Below are 25,539 nucleotides of genomic sequence, written 5' to 3' on the forward strand. Positions count from 1 at the left end.
TTAAACATATGTTTTGTGCACCCCTATAGTTTTCTAGTTGCTGGAGATTTAGCACTAAACAAAACAGACTGCATCTCTTGCCTTTAAATAATGCGCCTCTGCAGAGAGGATGACAAAGTCAGTTCTGTTAAACAAGATAATATCAGAGATGCCTATATACTCAAGACCATAAAACTTAACTTAATGTGACAAAGAATTTGATGATAAAAACAATGAATAAAAATCCCACTGATCTGTTAAAATAAGATGTGGGACTATTTAGAAGTTAACAGCAGCTACAGAATTATTAAAGTGGTAGCTGTGGCTTAACCTAGGATTAATATCTTTAAATTGGGAAGAGGTATGGCTAATATTTAGAATATATTGACAGGGATTACTGAGGGATAAAGAAGTGGTTAACTTCTACTGTCTCATTGTTAATATTTCCTATCTTGGATCAGTGATCAGTTTAATGGATTGTGATCCAGTGTGGCTTGGCAATTTCCCAGGAAACAAGGAATCCAGAACATAGCCTTTACTCATTGGTTATTTTGGGCCCTTTTATTTCCAGTATCTGTATACCCAGTTATTTAGCTAGTATTAAAAAGGAAAGGACACAGGAAGTCAGAGTAAATGGAGACAGAGAAGCTATGTTTATTGGTGTGTAAACTTAATAACATTGTTACATGAAATTGCCCAAATAATTTTATGAAATAAACGTATTACTATGAGTTTCTTGGGGAACTAGATCAGTAAGTGTTTGAATTGAGTAATGGTAGAGTACTTGTTTAGTATGTATGAGATTCTGGGTTCAACTAGGAGAATAAAGAAGAATGAAGGGTCAATGTTAGCTGAGCTATTAATGAGAACTGTTAGACACTTGCAATATGTTTCTTCAAAGTAATATGAAAGGAGACAAAATGGGAAGTCTGAATTGTGCAATGAATGGTTTTTAGAATGCTGCACAGCTTTGCACACAATCCATAATATACAGAAATAGTTAAAATATTAAGAAGTGAAAGCGGAATGTTTTTTCTTATTATGAAAGGTATATCTTAAATTAGAAATAAAAATCACAATTCTTTTATATAAAAGTTAAGCCTTTGGGTATAAGGGATTAAAACATTAACAAAGTTTGAAGAACAACTTAATTTAGAACTAGTTCCATACTAAAATTATTTATTCAGTCATTTGTTTTAAAGGTATGTGTTTGTCTGTCTGTCAGCTTGCCTGTTATTCTGCATGCATACATGTGTGTGTGTGTGTGTGTGTGTGTGTGTGTGTGTGTGTGTGTGTGTGTGCATGAGTGCACATGTCTTCTAACGCCATGACACACATTTGGAGGTCAGAAGAAATTTATGAGAAATCAATTTTCTCCTTTGTCTTCAGGGGTTCCTGATATCAAACTCAGTTTATTAGCCTTGATGGTAAGATCCCTCAGTGTCTAAGCTTTCTTGCTGACCTATTTAATCATTTAGTTTAATAAGAACAGACATGAATAGGCCTACTTGTTGAAATAATTTTACTTCTTAAATTGATTATTTTAGAAAGTATGAGATTAACTCTTAATTTACACATCATTTTAAACTAATTAATATGTCCAACTGGTATAAAAATACAAAGTTTGTTTAAGGCAACAAAATTGTCAGGAGTATGGAACACTCACCTTTTATTAAGGAAAGGGAGGATAATTTCTGTTGAAGACAATGGCAGAAACAACTAAAATGTAGAATATTGAGCATATGCTTAGTGATGTTTCACTTAAACATTATCTCAACCACGGTCAGTTGAACAGTGTTATAAATGAATAATGAGATGTTTATGGTGGCCTGCTTGGTGAAATGGCGAGTCCAATCCTGGGGATTAGGAAGTGGGAAAGAAATAGAGCTCATAAATTGTGCATGCATCTGGAGTGGGTGTATTGGATCTAAATGCGGAAATGCATTTGTGAATGTGAGTTTGTGACTTAGAAGAGTGCCCTGAGCTTCTGATGCAGATTCAAAGGATCTGTACTTAGGGATAGTGTTTATCTAAGTCTAATAAGTGCTTGAGGTCAGTAGGGATTTGGGATTATGGATGGATGGCTGAAGACAGCTTGGGGAAGAACTAGTACCATATTTATTTAGGAGGAAGCACTTCAAAAGAATACCCCACAATAGGAAAATAAACATAAAGTAGGGCCACACAACACAGGAAAATAAATCCACTCAATGATTAGCCAGCCACTGCTATTTCTTAATTTGCATTTGGTGGTTTATTAATAGAAAACAATAGTGCAAATAGTCAGTTAGGATGTGTTCATCACTGACTTTTTTAGTTATACTCAAAAGATGCCAGGCTTCCGATGGGGAAAGAGTTTTCAAAAAATATTCCTTCTTGTTGGAAAAAAGTCATGGGAGTTGAACTTTCTACTCTAATGTTCTTTATTTAGTAAGCATACATTTTTTTTTTTAAATGACAGACCTCTAGAGTTTCTTCTGAAAACTTAGTATTAGAGGGTTACTAGTTGCTTGGAATGGAACTTACGGCCTTGCATTCCTGTACTTTATCAATGAGCTGAATTCTCAGCCTCAATAGTTTTAAATTTTTTTTCTATTTTATTTTTATGAATATTTTGCCTGCATGTATGTCTGTGTCCCACATTGATGCATGCCCAGTACAAGGAGAGTGTACCATTCCCAGAGCTACAAAAACCAAATGACTCAAATACTGCTTATGTGTTCCCATACTGAAATGAAAAATAGATTGGTTTTTGTTTTATGGTGACAATGTTATTTTTAGAGAAATTAATCATTAATTAATCTTTACTTTTATTTGGCCAACAAAAAGTTATAGGGTACCTTCCAAGGATAGAATGAAAACTCTACATTCTTTTGTGTGAAAACTATTTTAGAATACATAATTAGATGTATAATCTTCTGGTTTGAGCATCTAGACCTTTATAAGTTCCCAAAGTTCCTCAAACTTATGATATAAAAATTTAAACATGGCTTTTCTTTTCAGTAGACTTATTTCGAAGTTTGACATCCTGGAGGGATTTTAAAGGATGCTTTTGTGATGAGAGCAATTACAAAGGCAAGAAAGATTGTGGGCATTTGTATTGTTATTTCAAAAGCTTCTGAACATCCCTATGTTCCTTTGTCTAGGTCATCCTGCAGCCAAGTACTTTACCATGAGGGTGAAGCCTCATTATCCTGCCCTACCACATGTTTTAGATCACTTATTAACACCTCACCTCATCTGGCACAGAAAAAAAAATCAGCCTATCTAAGATACATTTTGATCTTGGAATTGTGGAGTAACAAACATTCAAGAACCCTATTGCAGGTTATTATTATTTACTTGCTTCACAGGTCTTGCCGAGAGCACAAAGACTCCATTTTTTAAATAAATGTGTACCTTTTGATTTTAGAATGTAATATTTGTTATATCTTGGAAGCTTTATTAGAGATCCTGAAAAACACAGGAGTCTACTTGCAAACATTAATTGAATACAACTTTACTCTACAGGAACAGATTTTTCAGTCATTGGAAGGGATGCTGGTGTCATTTCATGTGTAAGGCATGACCCCTACTTAAGCAGAGATAAAAAAACACTTCTCTAAAAGCAACTTTCAGATATCAATGAAAATCCCCAAATCAACTCATATGTCATTCTTTTCATTTACTAAATTTTCTTTGTAAATGTGTTTGCAGGTGGTGTTATCTTAGACAGCTAACCAGTTTATACACATGTGTTGACTATGTCGTATGCGTAACTGTGATGAATTTTGGGTGATTCAAGGGTAAACAAAAAATATTTGCCAAACCTAGGGTCTTTTAAGTTGTTACAAAAGTCACACACGTTCTTAAAATGAAATAATCAAATAACCAAATGATCAATTGAAGTACAGAAATTCACTAATTTGGGCAGTTTTACTCTCTCTGTTTTCCCCAACACATGATCATTTACCACCCTTTAAGTAATCTCTGAAATCTGACACCTTTTAAGGAATATTAAGTTCCAGAATGATCTCTACTTTCAGAGGTGGAATTAGGGTCATTGCATTGAAAAGACTCCAGAAATTAGCAGATCAGTAATGACTGGCAACAATGTTTCCAGATCACAATTTTAGTAGAGTCAATCACACAGAGAATGTTGTAGGGTCATTTTATTGTTGTTTTAACCTATTTGAGTAAAATACCATAACTATAAGAGATATTACCAAATTTGTAAAAACAAAAAGTTTTATTCAATGAGCTAAATTGAAGAGGATGCAAATAGGAAAACCTGCATTCTTTGGGAACCTGAATTTTCCTCTCATGGAATGATGGAATCAGTGGTCCTCCTTTTCTTACTCAATGCAGGACATCTACCCAACTCACTGTGAAAGAGTTTCCTGTCTCTTCACTGTCTCAAGTATACTGTAAGTGCGAGTGTTACTTGTAGGCATGATCTGTGACATTTAATATGATGGAAAGGGAGTTGATAGCCATTATACTAGAGTGATTTGGATTGAAGGTTGGTGCTGTATTTTGTTATTAAAATAACCATATATTGAAGTTTTCTGGAACCATTTTATGGTTTATATCTGTGTATCTGGCATGACATTGTTACTCTCTTTTATTTTAAAAAAAATGTATTGGTGTGGGCTTTAAAGATGTCTCAGCATGTAAGAGCATAAGGACCCAAGATCAAATGCCCAGGACTTGTATAAAGCTGGGTGCTGATGTGTACATGCCTGTTACTGAAATGTGATGGGATTGGAGACCAGAGGATCATTGTGCACAGTGCTCTTCAGTTTAGCACAGGGTTAAGTATGAGACCTTGTCTCAAAAAATAAGCCACACAGTGACAGAGAGAAGATATCTGGCATTCTATTCTGGTCTCTTCATGCTTGCATTGACAAGTACATTTACACACATATGTGCATACAGCACACACTCACTCACACACACAATTAAAATATAGAAAAATGAACTTACTGCTTTAAACAAATCTTCTATGACCACCTATGTTAGGAAACATAATGCTATTTCCGCAGGAAAACCCTTCTTGATGTGATTATCATTTAAGGTCATTGTCCTCTCTGGAAAATAATTTTGCGACTTAAAAATCGTAAGAACTATAAAGCACTGTTAAAAATAGTGTCCCCATTTGGAGAAAGTGATGTGGTAACTCTTTAAAAGGATATACTTCTATTTTAGGCATGCCATTTTTGAATAAATTTGTAATATTTTTATTTGATTAACTGTACAATGCTGTTTTCTCACCATGTGTTTTATTGAAAGTAAGGGGTAGATCATGTCCACAACTAACCATTGGCACTTATGCTCTGCTTGGGACATTGAAGAGGAGTGATGTCCATTCACAGTGGTTCAGTGGGTGTATACATTGAGTGAGGAAAGGAGGACCAGTGATTTCGTCATTCCATAGTGTTAAATTCAGTTTACAACAGCCTCCAGTTAGCTTCCTAATCATCATAGAAGGGTACTTCATTAGCTATCAAAGGTGACAGTATCCATATTGTTTCCATAACATGTTGCCAACAAGCACAGACTTTTATGGTTTTCCCTTTGAGCTTGGTCTCAAAAATGCAGTCCTCAAACAAAGTTATGTACCTTGTTCATTGACTCCTCTTGTTCTTTTAAAGCTAATCCATCAAATCTCTACAAATGATGACATTTTGGCTTTATAAATTTCTCTCTGGATAGTTGTGAAAAGATATGCTGATTTGAAACAAAACAAAAATCCAAAACCAGTTTTTAACCCTAACAAAGGGGTTTGTAATGCGAAGGCCCCTTTATCAGTAGTAAGAAGAGCCTCGTAGCCTAAAGTAAAGGACACTTTAAATACTTAGGGGAACTGAGAATAGTGGTGTGCAAGAATCACCACATGGGACTTAAACAAATTCAGTTTCTGGGACAGCATGGATTCAGGGAAGAATAACTTCACAGGATTATTAAAATGTTAACTGAATAATGTATATTAAACATTTGGCCAGTAACATATTCAGAGTAAATATGGGTATTTAGTTGAGTGAATGAGAGAGTTTTGAGAGAATTGAAGTGTGTAAGTTATATATTCTACCAAATAATGCTCTTTCTTATATTTTTTCTATGCCAGCCAAGACCCTCTCCCATAAAAATTAGCACTAATACCCACAAATGAAAGTTCATTTGACTGACTCAGACAGTTTGACAAACTTTGTGTTTTTCAATTATTCAATTTTTTTTTAACTTCCAAAATCCACAATTAAAAATTCTGAACCACCTAGATTAGGATTTGAGGTCACCAAGACTCAATTTTACTATCTCCATCTACTGGCAGGGAGGAACTATACCCCAGCATCTGGACTGGCATAGAAAAGAGGAGAAAGAACATTAAAAGGTAAGCTGAATGTACATTCTTATTTCCTCTGAATTTGTACACTTTTCTGTCACACACTGTGTTGTATGTCCCAGTGCTGATGGTTGCTTCAATGATCCATCATGGAATGAGAGGTGTTCAGGTGATGGAGTGCACTTGGCTGGTCCTCCCACGTGAACAGATGTAGACTTGAAGGCTTTTCTTTCATCATGACAGTCTTTCATGTCTGGAAAACTCTGAGTTCCTGTCTGGTCATTCTAATGATTGAGTCTTGTCTTCCGGTCATCACATAAATGCATATAGAATATACTCATTTCTGTAGACTCTCTGATATGGTAAAGAGAACATTATCTGAATTAATTATTTGAAGTGTAAGGATTTAGAGAGAGTAAAAATATGTTTCTTTCTAGGATATACGTTTTCCCTCTGGTGTTTCTTAGAATTCTTAGAATTTTTCCTGAGCCTTCACTTATTAGTATTTTCTTCTGTAGAAAGAAATGAATCAAGCTTCCTAGTTAATTAACAAGTCAGTCTTAGCAAATACATGTTGGTGGGGGGGGGGAGGGAGGGAGAGAGGAGGAGGGGCATGAAGGATTTCATATTTTGGTTTTTGTTATCCCTTAAGAAACTTTTTGGAAATGTATTGGCTTTCTGTTATCAAGGTTGCATCATTGTAATGAAACTGCAATATATAATCTATACTGCTCTGCTATAAAATATATAAAATGTAGCTGCAATGAAATAGTTTTTTCTTGGTGTGGTTTATAGCAGAATCTGTATAAGACCTCCATATGTATTTAAAAATGTTAGGAATAAATGTTCTTAGGCTTTTCCCATGCACAGCTTTCTTTACAAATCTTTATCTCAACTTGAGATTTGGAGTAACAGCCATTTGTCAAGATAATTGGTACTACTACATTTGCTGCTACTAAATTAAGCATGGTTCAAAGAATTTTCCTATCCATTCTCTTTTCCTTGTCTCCCCTCCCCCAGATTTGCTCACCAGGTTGTTCAAAATCTCCAAGAAGTTTCATTTAAATTTATAAGGAATATGAGTGGATAGTTTTCAACTTTAGAATTAGACAAGAATTTGCAAGGAAGTGCTCTGTTCAAACAGGTCTGCTCACATCCTGGGAGGTCATGAATGCAGCTGGTCCATTTGTTGGCTAAGGGATTAGCCTAACATAAACAGCAATAATATCACAAAGAGAGATCTCAGGTCTTCCAGCAGAAGATCTAGATCTAACAGCATCCAGCTCGACAGAAATAGCCCCCATGTCTGTCTGAGATGAGACGATATGGAGTTTTCAATAATGATCAAAGGAGGAGTGATAACAAGAGCATCGGAGGAAAGCCTCCCTTCACAGATGGACATTCTTGTGGACTTGGGAAAGTCAGATTCAGTTGCTCTTTGAAACAAAATTGCTGATGTTTTGGACGCTAAGCCTCCCTCTCCTCATCTTAGGATGAATGTCTTTTTATCTTTGACTCTATCTTAAAAATTATCTTTCAAAGATAGCTGTTGCCAGAGAATGGATAGATGCAAATTTGTTCTGGAATGAAGGGAAGTCTTCATATTTACACATCTTCACTCTTCTCCCACGGCCCCTGGAGACGGTAAAATAAGCTGTGATTAAATAGCTTGCTGCAACTGGGTACTTTCTTGTTATTACTATATATATATATAACTCAAGAAGCATAGCCGAAGCACCCCATTTTCCATCAACTTATGAAAATTTTATTATTCACTTATGGTCTCTGTTCTCTTAAAATAATCACATTTATATATTCTGTTATCATAGTTGAAGAGTCAGCATAGCTCAGGATCTCATTGTTACCCTCAAATTTCCGGTTCTCAAATACTGAGAAGAGACCAATGAGTTCATTCCAAATGGCACCATAATGAGATCTGGACAATGACAAAATTCAATTTATATTAATAATCTTCCACCATTATTGTGAGTAGGACCAGAACAACCCTTAACCCCTACTTCTTCAGAGTAACAAATAGGGAGACTCTCCATGCTTAACTTTTCGTCACTGTGCATGAACAACACTTCCTAGTATAAGCGTCTGCCAAGAACCTAGCACCTTCGCTATTACAATGTCTTTAGATTCAAGGGAATTGTAAACTTTTGTGAATGATGGTGTTTCTGAGAAAGTGGTGCTTCTCCTCATCAAACTCCTAAACCACTGCCTAGAAGTCACAGCTACAGCTCCGTGGTCTTGCTCTTGGGAAATGGGGATGATATATATAATGCGTTATGCTTCACATAACATTCTCCTGATTAATGGCATCAAGAAACTGGATAATTGTCTAATGGTTTCCTCATTCTGTTTGAATTAGAGTGTTATGAGAAGCTTTTCTCATTCATTCATATATAGCTATGTAATTTTTTAATATTATAAATTTTAAATAGTATATGATTATCCCCAGTTAATAAAAAGCAAGTACCAAATGACTTTCCCCACATATCAGAATTTTTGTCTCTGATTGATTCATATTTAGAACTTAAGTAAAATAAGTACTATGATACAGTGTTATACATTCCCAGAGTATGAAACATTACTACTGAGCATGTTTTATTTTTTTGAAATAAGCATTCATATTAAGAAACTGTTGAATCTCAATAATGAGTACTCTCCAATGTAGGTTCTTGGCTCGCATATGTGAACATTATGTAGATGAACTTCCTCCAAGATCTCTAATACAAATGATGGAATTTAACCAAGAATTAATATAATGTAAATGATGGAATTTAACAGTGCTGAGTGAACCATTAGTATCCTTATCAGGAATAATCTTTGTAAACTCAGGATTTGAGGGCAAAGTCTTTAAATGCTGAAATAATGTATAGCACTCTTCTGCTATGTTCTGGGATATACATTTCTTTATTATATCAGCATATGAGAGTAAGTGACACCTGTAAGAAACAGACTAGATAACATTTACATAATTCTATAAAACTGTTTACCTTCTGAAAGTCATAGTATAGCAGAAAAGAAAAAAATAAGCAACAGAATGTCTGTTATACTCTACATTTGCAAGTCTAAAGTAGCAGATAGTGGAAAACACTGAGTGCATTGAAGAAAGGTTACATTTGCCGTCAGTTTTGGTAGCTGAATATTCCTTGGTTGGACTGCCAAGCATGACACTAAGTTAGCCCTACTAATTACTATGTTAAGAGGACTGGGCTCTGTTTAGTTTCTGATGTTTCAAAGCTGTTAAACAATTTTTTTGGTTGTTTACTCCTTTTAGGGGGAACAAATTTGTATCAGCTAGAGTAAGTCCAAGAACCTTAATTGGGCATATCTTAAATAATTATATTAGTTTTTGTTGTACAGTTAGTTCAGCAATCCCTTCTTTCACTCTCTGTTAGAAGTTGTTTGCTCTCCTAAAAAGTAAACTATGATAGAGAGCAGGCTCTAGGCTTGTTGATTATCTTTCTGTTGTTCTGCTACAGTATTAAAGACACTGGAAATAGTAGATTTTGGTAAAACAATGCTTAAAACAATGGTAAGGCAAAAGCCAAAATCCAGGGTTCCTAGCTCTTATATTATCTTCCTCATTTACTTTTATGCAGAATGTTAAGACATCAGAGTGCTTGTGGGGATCTTCTATATAGACAGAATGGATAGTGAGTGTTTGTTCTGGTGTGAAGTTCAAGTTTGCCTTTTCTCTGAAGAAACAAATAAAAGGATGGTAACATCGTTCTGACATTTCTAGAAAAACTAGTTTCTGTTGTTGGCCTAAATGAATATATATGTACAAACATCCATGTTGTATGCCAAAGGATTGTCACTATTCTTAAAATGAAATTTATTAATTAGCCACGTAAACAAATTATCAAGGTGAAGATAAGGAAGGATGATAATAAGGCAAAATAATAGATAAATAAATATATAATGAAAAGACAAGCAAACGAAAGCATAAATGGGACTAGTGACTACATGAGTTTGTCAAATAAAGATTAGCAATTGATGCTCTGATTCATAAAGAAATGTTTTTGAACATTTAAAAATAACATGTACTTGGAAGGAAGGATGTTGCACATCTCACAGGCCATCTGTGAAGTCTGCCAGCCTGTGAGTGGTGACACACTGCTGATAACTGCCTTGATTCTGCCAGACAGACACAGAATGTGCTAGAGTTCATAGACAAAGCCAGATTTTATTTATCAAACTTTAATTTATGGAGTTCTTTTTTTGCTAATATCAGGGTAAAATATTAATGTATTAGAACTGGTATGGTGGCACACTTCTGTAATCCCAGCACTTGGGGTATGTGTGGGCAAAGAGACTGGATGATTTGTCTTTCTTCATGAGTTAAATATTGTCAATAAACCATTTAAACATTATTTTACCAATAATAGATGTTGAAATACTACAAATTTTAATGGTTTTATTATCTTCCTACTGTACTACTCCCTGTCAACCATAGCAAATATGTCTTTAAAAGAATCATTGATATGTAATGCATGGAAGATAATAATAAGGAATCTCTTTTACTTGAATACTAAACTGTTTTAATGTGTAATTAATTGAGTTCAGTTGTACATATGTAGCCAGAACTTTTGCAGTATTTATATTATTAATCTCTTCTCTTTCCCTTTTTTCTGCTTTTGACACATTTTAGTTTTGAATGCTGTTCCCTTAAGAGGGTTTTAGCCAGATAATATGGCATTGACTATAATTACAAATTCTAAAAAATCTGCGTCTTTCATGTAGTCTTTCCTTTTTGTCTATGATATACAGGATTGTTATTTCATACACAGTGCAAGCCTTTATGTTGGTAGCTGAATCATTTAACTACAAGCATGTGTTTTATTGGGAGTTTGGGTGTGTTTGTCACTGGCTTTGAGCAAAGCAAATGTTCATTAAACTAGGCACATATTCTGTACAATACTGTAGAAGTGTTTATGCTTACATTCCCAGTCAAGTTATATTTTGGAGTTATGGCTGTAAAGACCACAGAATTGTAGTGCCGAGTCTGAATTTGGTAGAGTGTAATGCTTGTTGTTGTCTCCACCCTCTTTCTATCTTTTTTTTCCTTTTTGATGATAGGCCTAGTTGCTTGAGATCTACATGAAACATTGACTGTCACCTGCAAATCACATAGGTTGGTGGCGTACCTCATTTACCTCACCTTTTGATGTGGATTTTGGAATCTGAAATTTTGACTTAAATTAAAATTTACAATTCATATTACCATAAAGAGAGGCTAAAATTTTTTCTTCAAATTGAAATCATAAACTATAAAGGCAAAAAATATAAACAAAGAGCTAAGTATATGTACTTTAGTCATGAACTTTTGATTGTGTATATGAAAATAGAGTTGTAATCTTTTAATAGCCAGTGGTTTTGTTCTATATCAGTGGTCCTCAGCTTTTCTAATGCTGCAGCCCTTAAATAGAGTTGTGATGATCACAGCCATAAAATTATTTTTGTTTTTACTTCATAACTGTAATTGTACTACCATTGTGTATCATAATGTAAATATCTGTGTTTTCTGATGGACAAAGGCCACTGTTGAAGGGTTTTCTTTTACCTCAAGTGGGTTGTGACCTACAAATTGAGAATCACTATTCAAAATTGTATATGACATTGGTTGCTAAATTTATCAAGTATATATTGCATATAAGGGATGTGTTTTGAAATATAGTAGGATATATAATGATTACTAATAGATGTGTTTAGAAAAATAGCTCATTAAAGTATTAGCTGCTATGTAAGTTATTGCTGTATTTATCTGACACATGTAGGGGGCTATCAAAAAAACTGAAACATAGAAAGATAGCTCACTTTAAAATACTTAAATATAACCAGGCACTGGTGGTGCATGCCTTTAGTCCCAGTACTCAATAGGCAGAGGCAGCTGGGTCTCTGAGTTCAAGGCCAGCTGGGTCTACAGAGTGAGTTTCAGGATGACCAAGACTATACATAGAGAAACCCTGTCTTGAAACCCTGTTGGCATGTAGAAGAATGCAAATAGATCATATCTATCAACCTGCACAAACCCAAGTCCAAGTGGATAAAAAACCTCAACATAAATCCAGTCACACTGAACCTGATAGAAGAGAAAGTATGAAAGAACTTTGAATGTGTTGGCACAGGAGACAACTTCCTGAATAGAACACCAGTAGCACAGACTGAGGGCAAGGATTAATAAATGGGATCTCACAAAACTGAAAAGCCTCTGTACCTCAAAGGATACTTTTAATATGACAAAATTGCAGTCTTCTGAAAAGATCTTTACCAATCCGACAGAGGACTGATATTCAAAATGTAGAAAGAACTCAAGAAACTAGATATTAAAAAAACAAATAATACAATTTAAAACGGGGTACTGACCTAAATAGAGAATTCTCAACAGAAGAATCTCAAATGGCACAGAAATATTCATCAGGCCGGGCGGTGGTGGCACATGCCTTTAAACCCAGCACTTGGGAGGCAGAGCCAGTTAGATGATCTCTGTGAGTTCGAGGCCAACCTGGGCTACCAAGTGAGTTCCAAGAAAGGTGCAAAGCTACACAGAGAAACCCTGTCTCAAAAAACAAAACAAAACAAAACAAAACAAAACAAACAAAAAAAAAAAAGAAATATTCATCATCCTTAGTCATCAGAGAAGTACAAATCAAAATAACTCTGAGATTCCATCTTGACACTTGTCAGAATGGCTAAGACCAAAACCACAAATGATAGCCTATGCTGGAGAGGATGTGGAGCAGGGGAAATACTTCTCCATTTCTGATGAAAGTGCAAACTTAGACAGCCACCTTGGAAATCAATATGGTGATTATTCAGGAAATTGGGAATTGATGTATTTCAAGACCTAGCTATACTACTCTTGGTCATATATCCAAAGGATGTGCCATCCTAATATAAGAGCACGTTTGAAGGCAAATGGATGGAAAAAAATAATTCTGAGTGAGGTAACCCAGACCCAGAAAGACAAACATGATATGCACATATTCATAATTGGATATTAACTGTAAAGTATAGGGTAATCATGCTACAATCTACAGACACACGGAGGCTAGGTAACAAGGAGGGCCCAAGGTGGGATATATGGATCTTCCTGGAAGGGGAAGTAGAGGATATCTGATTGCACTTGGTGGGGATGGGCATGGGAACTTGAGAGATCAGGTTGGAGGGTGTAGACAAAAGGGAACAGTGTTAAGAGAGATGACTGGAAAGAGGGTTTATGGAGTTGGGTAGAAGCCTGATACAAGGGAAACTTCCATGAGTCTACAAGGGTGGCCCCAGGTTAGACACCAAGCAGCAGAGGATACATAACCTGAACTAGATATCCCTTATGATCACACTGGTGACTACCCTGGCTGTTATCTGAAAGCCTTCATCCAGTGACTAATGGAGGCAGATTCAGGCCAAACATTGGCACTCACTCAGGAAATCCTGTTGAGGAGAGGAAGAAGGAATTGTGGGAAACAGGGGTGTCAGGAACAATGCAGGAAAACACACAGAAACCATGAGCCTGGCTTATGGGACCTCAGAGTCTGAATCAACCAAGGAGCATGCATGGGACAGACCTAGGCCCTCTGCATATATGTGACATTTGTGTGGCTTGGTCTACATGTGGCACTCTCAGCAATGGGACAATGGGCTGACCTCAGTCAATTGACTGGCTCTTGGGAACCCATTTCTCACAATGGATTGCCTTGCCCAGCCTGAATACAGGGGGAAATCTTATAGCAAATTGATATACCATGCTTTGCTGAAGTCCATGGGAGGCCTGCCCCTTTCTGAGTGATTACAGAAGAGGCATGGATAGGGGAGTGTGAAAGGGATGAGGGAGGGGATGGGTAGGAGGAAAGGAGGGAGGGGAGGCTGTGGTTAGGATGTAAAATAAATAAATTAATTAATAAAAATTTAAATAATCTGTGAATATTTTAATAGCTCATAGTCATTTTTTAAATTAAATTTATGAGGCTAGATCCCTCTCTGATCCTCAGAAATATACTGGTGTCAAGCTATTTTCTTTGGAGAAATAGTGGTTTTATTTACTCATATATTTATATTTATTTATTTATTCATATACTTATTTACTTATTTATTTATTCTTGTATGTGTGCTACTGGGGATGGAATCTATCTAGGTCATCGCATCTGCTAGGCCAGTGTTCCACCACAAGAGCTAGCCTCGAGCCATGGTTATTTCATGTAAGTAAGGATAGTCAAAAGCAGTATCCATCATTAGCACCCAGGAAGAGGAAAACTTTCTGAACAAAGGCTTGCTTCCAAGGACTAGTCAAAGTATGGAGGAAAAATACGGCATTACATTATTTAATACCATGAACAATAACAATTCACTCTGAGTAGTTTAAAGGTGAAACAGTTTGCTCTTTCAACTTAACAATATTGCCTTGTATCATTCATCCCTCTCTCTTTAAAAATTCATTATGCCTAAATTTTATTTTATCAACTTGGTTTTAGTAACAAAGCTTTAAGCAAAACTTTGATGTAATTGCTGTAAGTATTGTTGAAGATTTGGGACAAAAAGAAATGTTTGCAATCCAAGCTTTTTGTACAATAGAATGTTTGTTAGTTTTCTAACAGTATGTAGGAAATTGACACAAATTTAGTAACATAAGAATGTCTGTATATTCATTCGTACTTTTTCATGTGGCCAGTGCAAGGTCTATGTAACAGAGTTCCTGCTCATGGTCTCATGAGACCTAAACCAGTCTACTAGATTATAATTGTTTCTGAGAGTAGCTGAAAGGAAATTGCTTTCAATGCCGTCATGTTTCTTGATGTTACAGAATAAGATCATATTTCCCTACTGCCTAGCATCTCTGGTCCTGTGCTCAAAGTTTAAAACATCTTACATGGTCAAAGCAAGAATCCCTGTCCCACTGAATCTCTCACACTGCACACTGATTTCTCTCATATTAAGATGAACCCAACTTCCTCTACGGGCTCCGTATACTTGGGTTATGGCCTCCCAAGAAATCGGCCTCTTGGTTGATCTGAGTCAGCAGGCCCTACATTTAAGCAGAGTTCAACAAGGCCAGGAGAGCTTGATGGACATGTGAGACTCCTTCCTATCACTAAGTAAGTGAGGTTACTAGTGTGAAATCTGTAATTTTAAGAAAGATCATCAGCTAATCTGCTAGAGGGCCCAGGTTTGATTCCCAGAACCAAATGGTGGCTAACTACTATCGGTTACTACAGTTCCAAGGCATCTGACATCTTTTTTTTGCTCTCCATGGGCACCAGGTAAACAGACTTAGGCAAAATACCCATACCTATAAAATAATAAAATTAAATTTAAAAAAGGAGAATGACTTGAGAATAAGAAGACTAGGAAATTAATTTACTAAAAAGTTATAGGAAGTGAAAGAAAGCTTGAGAAAAGTAAATGCCAGACAATCAAAATACAAAAAGAAAAGGAAAGTTCCTAGCCTCATCTGACATGTGACAGTATAACAGGTTCTAACACTGCTGTAGACTGAAGGGACATATGTAGTATGAATCTTAAAGAGTTCTTATTAATGAAGTCAAACCTGAGGCCAGTTATTGGGGTGATTGCTGGAAGATCAGAGACACAGAACAAGCCACGGCTACCTCACCTTGCTATTTCCTCAGGTGATCCTGTTTCCTCAGGCTGGAAGCTTCTGAGTCTTCATCCCAATGGCTCTCAGCTGAACTGTGCTGCTCCAAAGCCTGAATACTTCTCCAGTTATGCTTAACTACATGCTTTTTTTTTCCAATTCCTGGTCCTCACGCCTTATATACTTTTCTCTTTCTGCCCCCACTCCCTGGGATTAAAGGTTGTGTATCTGGGATTAAAGGCATGGGTCACCACGTTTAGCTGTTTCTAAAGTGGCCTTGAACTCAGAGATCCAGCTAGCTCTATCTCCCAAGTGCTGGGATTAAAGGTGTGTACCACCGCCGCCCAACTTCTGCTATAGCTTACTCTTCCCATTTTCTAGCCACCATTTTTGGGTTTGTTCTAGTGGCTGTCTGTTCTCTGACCCCAGATATGTTTATTTCAGGGAACACACAATATTTTGTGGAACACAACACCACCACAGACATAGCCAAACGTTGGTATCAAGAACTTACTCCATTACTGTAGGTAACCACACATCTAAGCACCTAGTCAATGAAATATAGGCTCCAATGTGGTGCTTTAAGCTCTCTGGAATCCAACTGCAAAGAGGGCCCACTGTGCTGTAGTATGTCTCTAGATATGTGATCCTCAGGACCTGTCATCATAAGTGGCCTGATGCTCTACTGTGAGAATAGAACTGCCACCTCATCTTGTCACATATCCTGCCAACCTCCTTCCTTTATGTGCTCAGGTACATTGAGCCTTTGTAATCATAGCATTATATGAGGAATTGAATAAAGGATGGTTTAAAAGTTTGTTAGTTTTGTTTGTTTGGTTGGTTGGTTTTCCTCTATGAATATATTTTAATGGCCTGAAGACTTCATTATCTTAGTTCTTTATTCTAAGTGGGTAAAAGTCTGCTTTTTTTTATGTAATTACAAACACATTAAAACAAAAAGAAGATATCATTAGCCATATAGTTTGAGAGATACATGAATATCTCATTTTACCAATAGAAAAATACTCCAACCAGGGGATCTCAGGTATCATATTTTACAATACATTCTTCTTTTAGAAATTCAAATCCATGGTAACCAGCTAAAGCATTGAGAAATGCTGCAAGCTTGGCTCTATTTTGTTGTCTTTATTTGGTCACAAAATTCTCTTGTAACAAAAACCAAGGCCATCTTTACTCTTATTTTACTTTAGAACAATGATTCTCAACTTTCCTAATACTGCAACTATTTAATACAGTTCCTCAGGTTATGATGACCTCCAACCATAAAATTATTTTCATTGCTACTTCATAACTGCAGTTTTGCTACTGTTATGAATTGTAATGTAAATATCTGATATGCATGATATCTGATGTGTAACTCCCAAAGGGGTCACTACTCACAAGTTGAGAAACTCTACTTTGGAAGGTCATCTAAGACATGGAGTCAGCAATTCCAGCTCCTCTGAAATTATAAGCTTCAACTGGATACAGCTAGGTAGAAACTTGTATAATAAGCTCCTATTGGCATCGTTTTGGTTTTGTTGGTTCAGTTTCTCAGGCACTGAAAATTAGAGCAGACAGAGAGGTCTGCAAGCTTGTGGTGTGGTCTGCTGTTGACAATTCCATCAGATATGGGAGATACTGATGACCTCTTTCTATCATGTTCCATTTCATTTATGTAGCCTCAAATTCTTTTTCTCCAAGCATTTCATATTTTATCATAAATAAAATTTATGTAAACTATGAAATAAGTACACTCTAACCAGCCAAGGCAATAATTATTTAGAAAGCTAATAATTATTTGTATTGTTTAAAATGTAATTTTATAAATGTATTATTTTACATTGTATAATATTTTACATAAATGTAATATAAATTTTATAAATGTAATATTGTTGGGCTTGATGGCTCAAGTCTATCATCCAAACGCTTGGAAAGTGGACACAGGATAATCAGGAGTTCAAACCCAGCTACATAGTGAGTGTGCGCATAACGTGGGCTACATGGGATCCTGTTTCAAAAAAAAGTTATAAAATTATAGAATTATGTCAAACTCATTTAGAATCCAAAAAGTTAGTAATTTACAGTTCAGTAACTATATTAAAAAGACTGATTTTCCATTTTCCTTCCATAGTAAAATACATAGCTTTAAAAGAAATAATACATATTGAAATGATTGACACTTGATTTATATTGTATAGGGCATGCTTGACTACAACACCTGGAAACAAATGTGAATAATAAAAGTAGTCCATTGTTTTGAAACCTGTGGTTTTGGAGACACTTGTTCTAATAGTGTCCCTGTGCCTGTCTCTTTGCTTTAGGAGTGCAAGATCCCCAGCATGAGAGAGTTGTTACTGTCTCTGATAATGGGACCATCCACAGCCCGAAGTTTCCACACACTTACCCAAGAAATACAGTGCTGGTGTGGAGATTAGTTGCAGCTGATGAAAACATGCGGATCCAGCTGACGTTTGATGAGAGATTTGGGCTGGAAGACCCTGAAGAGGATATATGCAAGTGAGTAACACATTCGCAAGTCCAGCAGCATGGAGCTCTGTGTTTTTCAAGCTGCTTCCATGATATGGTTTTAAATGGAAACTTAGTTATGTTTTTGATGAACCCAAGTTTACAAACACTTCAAATTTTATTTCAACTAAGGTCTTCTTGTAAAAAAATCAGAATCCCCAGGCATGCACAAACTCAGTGATTGCTTTCTGTCTTTCTATCTACCTCGAAATAATTTGTGAAAACCATATCTGAGTACAACTGCTTATAAGAGGAAATAGATAATAAAAGCTATTTAAAGGATTGTACTTCCATCAGACAGTCTGAATTACCATTAGCATTAATTTTATATTTGAGCTTCCTGAAAGTCAAATCAGGAAGATTTGAGATGAGGAAGATATTTAAAGAGAGTTGGGATAATGGCTCATTGGGTAAATTTGCCATTCAAGCATGAGTGCCTGATTTCACATCTCTAGCACCCCTGTAGCTGGTGTAAAATCTCAAGCTGGGGTAGGCAGAGACAGAACTGTGCAACTCTCTGGCCAGTCTACATATCTGAAGCTGTGAGCTCCAGGTCCAACCAACAATATCCTGTCTCAAAATATTAAGGTATTGAAGTAGCTGCTAAGTAAGTCACCCTGTATCAGGTTTTGGCTTCCATGACATGCACACACATATATACCCACAAGTCACTTACACATGCTTAACATACACACACACACACACACACACACACACACACACACACACAAATATATATATACACTCACTCACTCACATACATGAATGTGCACAAGCAAATGCTGTATCTAAAGGTGTACATTATTAAAATGATACACTGATACCTTGCTACATGCATGAGGAACTAAGAAGCGGAAGTCTCATCAGGAGGAAGGCATACAGTTTGAAGAGCAGAATTTGATATTCAGGATAAAAATGAATGGTAGGAATGCACCATGGTTCTCAGCAGCATTCAAGATCTGGTCAGGTGGGATAGTTTATCCTCTTGGAAGCACTGCTTTAAATCAGACCAATGCTCCTCTTTCTTTCTTTCTTTTTTTTTTCCTTTTTATTTTATTTTTTTCTATTAACAGCTCAATATAGTACAAATTCTTATCCTAATAGTGAAATGTTTCACTGAGGCTTGCCCAGTGATTGAGTAAAACCAGAACTTATTATAAGCCACAGTTATCTTAGCCCCCCCCCATTATGTAGCCTGCTTCTGTGGGTTGCAGTCTGATTGTTCTTTGCTTTATATCTAGTATCCACTTATGAGTGAGTATATACCATGTTTGTCCTTCTGGGTTTGGGTTACCTAACTCAATGATATTTTCTAGTTCCATCCATTTGCCTGCAAATTTCATGCTGTCATTGTTTTTCTCTACTGAGCAATACTCCACTGTGTATATGCACTCATTTTCTTAATCCATTCTTCACTTGAGGGGCATCTAGGTTGTTTCAAGGTTCTGGCTATTATGAATAGTGCTGCTATGAACATAGTTGATCATGTATCTTTGTGGTATGATTGAGCATTCCTTGGGTATATGCCCAAGAGTGGTATGGCTGGGTCTTGAGGTAGATTGATTCCCCAATTTTCTGAGAAACTGCCATACTCATTTACAATGTTCCTCTTTCAATCCCATGTGACTATGCCTGTAAGGTTGGGTGATCTTAAGAATTTTCATTTCAGTGCCATTTGTGTATCATGAAAACATTTTACTTGATGGTCTTTGCTGGATATCTTGTGTCTTCTTTACTAAGTGAGTTGAAAGAGAATTTCCTTTTTGTCATGTATTACAGATAAATATTGACGTGCATGTCAAGTAAACTTCATACTTTGTAGTTAGCTCTTAGCTTTAGCATCATTTCCCTGAATTTCTTCTGTCTATGATTGAGGTTTGCACTGTGTTTTCCCTTCTATTTGTAATGTAGACCATCAGAAATAGGAGCTCTCCTGAGATGACCAGGATTCAATCCCACATTCTACAGGGTATTGTGCAAGTGAGAGGAGTGAGCGACTGCCTGGGAGCTGACGCATATTCTGTACCTAAACACAAATAAAAACTTGTGTTTCTTCATTTCTGTTTAGATAATTTGGTTGGGAATAAGAATTCCAAGTCTTGTGAAGCACATAAAGAGACTGAGGTCTACCCCAGTGAGTTGAAAAGCCCAACTTTGATCAGTAGAAGGGACCCCAGAAACATTGGTATAACTGATGGGCAGATCATAGAGAAGGCATAATATGCTGCCTAAGTAACACGCTTTTAGATAACAACTAGAAGATAACTGTCACCTTACCTGCCATAAGCAGTGTGTGATAAGATTTCATCCAGCATGGAGCTCAACTTTAAGAAGCCGCTCTTCCCATGCTTTGATATTCCTCCCTGATTGCACTATCTTGTTCCTACCAGTGCTCTACCCCTGAATGACACCCCCAGGCTAGCCAACCTTCCCCTGTCCCCACCACTGCAGTGAATCATTGGAATATCTGGCATTCTTCTACAACACAAAATGAATTTTTGCACTTATGTCTAAGAATGGTCAGAATGCAGACCTAACATACTATATTCCCAACTTGACTAAGTGGAATTAAATTACCTTTAAAAGTGCCCATTTTAAACATCTACTATTGATATACAATGATCTCTGTTTTGTAGTATTCTTATTGAATTTTTCTTTGTCTTTCAATTTTTGATAATACAACAAGTACAAAATTGCACATGTTCATTAACTTGAGTTTTGTTTTCTGATAAATTTCAATTCTGATGAAATTGAGACATTTCATAGTTACTACTTGCCACCTTTGCTTCCTGGTCTTTGAAATGCCTGCTCATGTCTCTGGTCTCATTTCCTATGCGAATCTTGTGTCTCATATTTTGGCCTTGGCTCTGCCAGCATGTGTTTCTGTGGCTGTGCAGATTTTTACCAGGGCATGTGATAGCACATGCTCCTCATTGAGTGGGCAATGGATTTCACCAGGGATGGGCAGCATAGTAGCATTGTAGGCTTCTTCTAAGGATCTGCTATTTCTAGAATACTTGAGGCTTTTGGTCAGCTGTATCTATCTTACTGAACAGTATTGTCTTAATAACTTTTCCCATTATGGACATTTCTGTTAAGGGTGACTTACCTTGTTTTCTTCCCTTGGAACCATCATGGTTACTTTAGTTTTCAATATATTTTTAATATACTCTTTTAAAAATTACAATACTAATATGAAAGTATATTAGTCAAAGTTTTCTAGAGGAACAGAACTTTTAGAATGGATATATAGATGATAGACAGACAGATAGAACCATAGATTGGTTGATAGGGGATATATCAGAATGGCTTATAGACTATGCTTCAGCTAGTACAACAATGGCTGTCTACCAACAGAAAGCTCAAGAATACTCTAGTTGTTTGGTCCATGAGGCTGGATGTCTCGGCTGTTCTTCAGTATATTCCAGAATCCCAAACTAGGCTCTAACGACAGTGAGAGAATGGATAGGCCAGCAAGAGTGAGGGCAAGCAGGCAAGGAAACTAAGCTTCCTTCTTCCATGTCCTTTATATAGACTGCCAGAAGAAGGTGTGGTGCAGATTAAAAATGTGTCTTCCCACCTCAAAAGATCTAGCTTATTAGTGAGTCTTCCCACTTCAAAAGATTTAGCTAAGAAAATAGTTCTCACGGGTGGACTCAGCACCTTGGGTTTTAGTTAATTCTAGATGTAATCAAGTTGACAACTAAGAAGAGCCTTCACGTAGGGAATGCTCCCAGAACCTCTCACATGCTAGGCAATCACTCTGCCACTGAGCTGCATTCCCGCTCTCTCTCTCTCTCTCTCTCTCTCTCTCTCTCTCTCTCTCTCTCTCTCTCTCTTGACAGGGTTTCTTTGTGTAGATTTAGTTGCCTGTCCTGGAACTCACTCTGTAGACCAGGCTGGCCTCAAACTCACAGAGATCCACCTGGCTCTCCCTCCCTAATGCGCCTCCACTGCCTGGCTCCTGATCTCTTTTTATTTGGAGACAGAATCTGAGTAAGTTACCAAGACTGTTATTGAGCTCTGTCACTCTTGCAAGACTTGATCCATGATAGTCCTGCTTTAGTAGTTGCAATTACAGGCTCATGCAGCCACTCCAGTTGCTTTTTGATATATTCTTTGGAAACAGGTTGTAAATCATATAAACTAATCAAATTTTTAGCCTATTTTTCTATAATCTCTAGAATTTTTTAAAAAAACTGACATTGTGATCATAGAGGCTCGACTTTAGGAACGCCATGTTTCTGTGTTTATTGTGCTCTCCTTTCGTGTTCATACATTTAAAAGCATTTCATATATATATTATATTATATATGTAATTTGCATTTATTACTAATTTTTTTTGTTCATTTTGAATTTTTTTGAGGTTTTGAGATAGATACTTGATATGTGACTCAGGTCATCCTCAAACTCGTGATATTCTTAAATTGAACTTCAAATGGCTCTTTCATTGTGGGGATATGGTTATGGGAGCTGGATTGCTTTTGATTGGTTTTGCAGTAAAATACCCTGCCAGAGCAACTTTAGGGAGAAAGGGTTTCTCCAGGTGATAGTCCATCTTTGTTGAGAAGACAAGGTAAAGACTTAAAACAGCATACCACATGCACAGTGACGAGCAGAGAGAAATAAACATGTTCCTGTTAGCGTTCTGCCCACTGTCTACACTTAGGCATTTCAGGAGCCTCTGTCCAGGTAATGGTTGTGAACACAGTGGGCTAAGACTTTTTACATCAGTTAAGATTTAATAATCAAGACTGTGTCTAACAGACATGAACTCAGGCTCACCTGGTCCAGACAGTCCCTAACTGATATTCTCTTCTTTCTAGACAATGTCAAGTTGCCAATTAAAATTCATAGTTACCATTACATAAGGGCCTAGATGTAGCAGCATTGAATCAGTGACCTAAGGGGCTGGCTGTGAGGGTTTGTCAATGTCAACTGCTGCTGCTTTTCATGAAGAAAAGAAAATAGATCATGCTTTTGACAAGTATGATCTATGAATCAAAAGTAGCATTGTTTACTTGGGTACTAGAGACTCTCTGGGCTCCATGGAAGGCAGCATTGTGGTGATAGTATGTTCATATACACAGTGAGCAGGACTAAACCACTGGCTTCAGCCAATACGTTATGCAGCCAGTGGGGTAGGATTTGGGAGGGTCATGCAGAAATAGGGCAGATGAATATTATAAACACACACATGCATACATCTACTGCCTTTCTATGAACAGGAGATGTTTTGTTTTTCAGTTTTTCTCTCTTTTAACTGTCTTTCTGTCTCTGTCCCTATCCATCTGAATAGGTGGGCTGATATGGAGAAAGATGATTATATCAAGAGGCTTATGGTCCTCCACTCTACACAGTCATATTTAATGTATTATTTACTGACCCTGTTCTTCCATGTCTTTTGATGTTAGAGAGATGTAATGTGCCAAGGAGAATTTAGTAGGAAACCTTTTATAACATTTCTCTTTGTTTGTCACTTTTTCTGGTATAAATAATATCTTCATTGCATATAAGATTCAGTAAGAAAGATGATAAGAGATGGTACTTGAGAAGGGTTTATTAATTGCCAATCTGACTGACAATAATGCCTCTTCTTCATCACATTTGGCTTTTTCAGGTAGGAAAACTGGAACAAACCAGTAGGGACCAGCTGTGAAGGGAACTTAGTGGATTATGGAAATGATAAATTTGCTGAATTAAATGGAGATTTTTTAATATTTAGGATTTAAGATTATCAAATATTTATAGCCTTTCTCTAAAAGTAAAACATTCCCTTTAGACATTTGCTTGTCTTCCTCCTGTTTATAGTAGAATTAATGTGGCCTTATTATTTACTCATTTATTTATTCCCACATTCAACAAATATTTATTGAGCACTGTGTTGGGTAATATGATGATAGCAGTGTGTAGGAGATGTCTATGCCCTCACATAGTCCATAGTTAGGGTAAAGGCTAGTAAACAGACAAGATAAAATGTTATCCACCCAGTGCACAGACAGAACAGTAGTTACTTTAATAGATAGGGTTTACACTGCTTTGCTGTCCATTTTATAAATAATACCATAATTGGGCATTTGGGCTAACAAATAAATAAATATCAATTCTACATAGGATGGATAGACTAAACTTGCCACATGGACCTTACATCGAAACATCAGTTTGTGTGTGTGTGTGTGTGTGTGTGTGTGTGTGTGTGTGTGTGTGTGTATCACCCTGACTTCTGTACTTGAGAATACTGTAGATTTCTTACACCAGTTTAATAAAACCTTTGCAAGTTGTGCAACATAAAATTTTTAAGGAGATGTCTCTTTATGCAAACAATAAAACGTGCCTTAGTTGGTGGCCATACAGCTTAAATAAAGACAGTGTTGTTTATGTGGCTGATACTAACCATGGAGTCATTTAAGTGCATCACAAGGACTTCCCAAGCAAAATGGTTTTTGGGGATCCTTAAAAGGACTGAGGGAAAGAAGGTCATACTATTAATAGATAGTATTTGGTTTAAATAATTCCATATTTGATACTGGAGAAAGCCAAAGCCACCCCATGTATCTTTTTAGATACCCTATGTCCAGCTTCTCTCCCTACCTGAGACCAAGATTCGGTATCAGGGTATACTGTAACTCATTACTTCACTTTTATGTTGATGCACACACAGGACAGATGGGGCAAGCAAAGCAGTGCTTCTGGAGGGCAGCTTTGGACACTCTGCTAGAAGACAGAAATGGTTGTGTTTCTGGGCCCTAGATGTCATGGGAACTCTGTGGCTAGCTTGTCTTCTCAGGGGCAGTCGGAGTGCCTGCATCCCTGACCTCTCCAGACCTTGCTTTAGGAGACACCCTGTGCTGAGGTATTAAGTTGCTCGTTGTTGTCTCTGTTCAGTTAGCCTAGTGTAACACAATGCCCTAGACAGGTAGCTTCTAAACTACAGAATTTTATTTCTCAGTTCTCAATGAAAGTCCAGGTTTGAGGTGCCAAGAGATCTCAGGGGTGGGAGGGTGAGGGCAGCCTGGCCACAGATGTTGTCTTCTTGCTCTCTCTCCACATGGCACAGGAATGAGGGATTTATTTTAATTTTTGTGAGGATAACAATGACATTCATAAT

The 25,539-nt window shown here is 36.8% G+C and overlaps 1 protein-coding gene across 1 annotated transcript in view; it reads left to right on the plus strand.

The window, feature by feature from the left end:
• The window catches only part of Pdgfc (platelet derived growth factor C), a 164,580-nt gene that overhangs the window by 72,665 nt on the left and 66,376 nt on the right, over window positions 1-25,539 (plus strand). Inside the window, exon 2 of the mRNA XM_036190469.1 lies at window positions 18,227-18,422. Within this exon, the coding sequence (XP_036046362.1) occupies window positions 18,227-18,422 (196 nt within the window). The remainder of the gene's footprint in view (window positions 1-18,226; window positions 18,423-25,539) is intronic.

This window comes from Onychomys torridus, chromosome 6 (genome assembly GCF_903995425.1).
Source record: "Onychomys torridus chromosome 6, mOncTor1.1, whole genome shotgun sequence".
Taxonomy (NCBI): domain Eukaryota; kingdom Metazoa; phylum Chordata; class Mammalia; order Rodentia; family Cricetidae; genus Onychomys; species Onychomys torridus.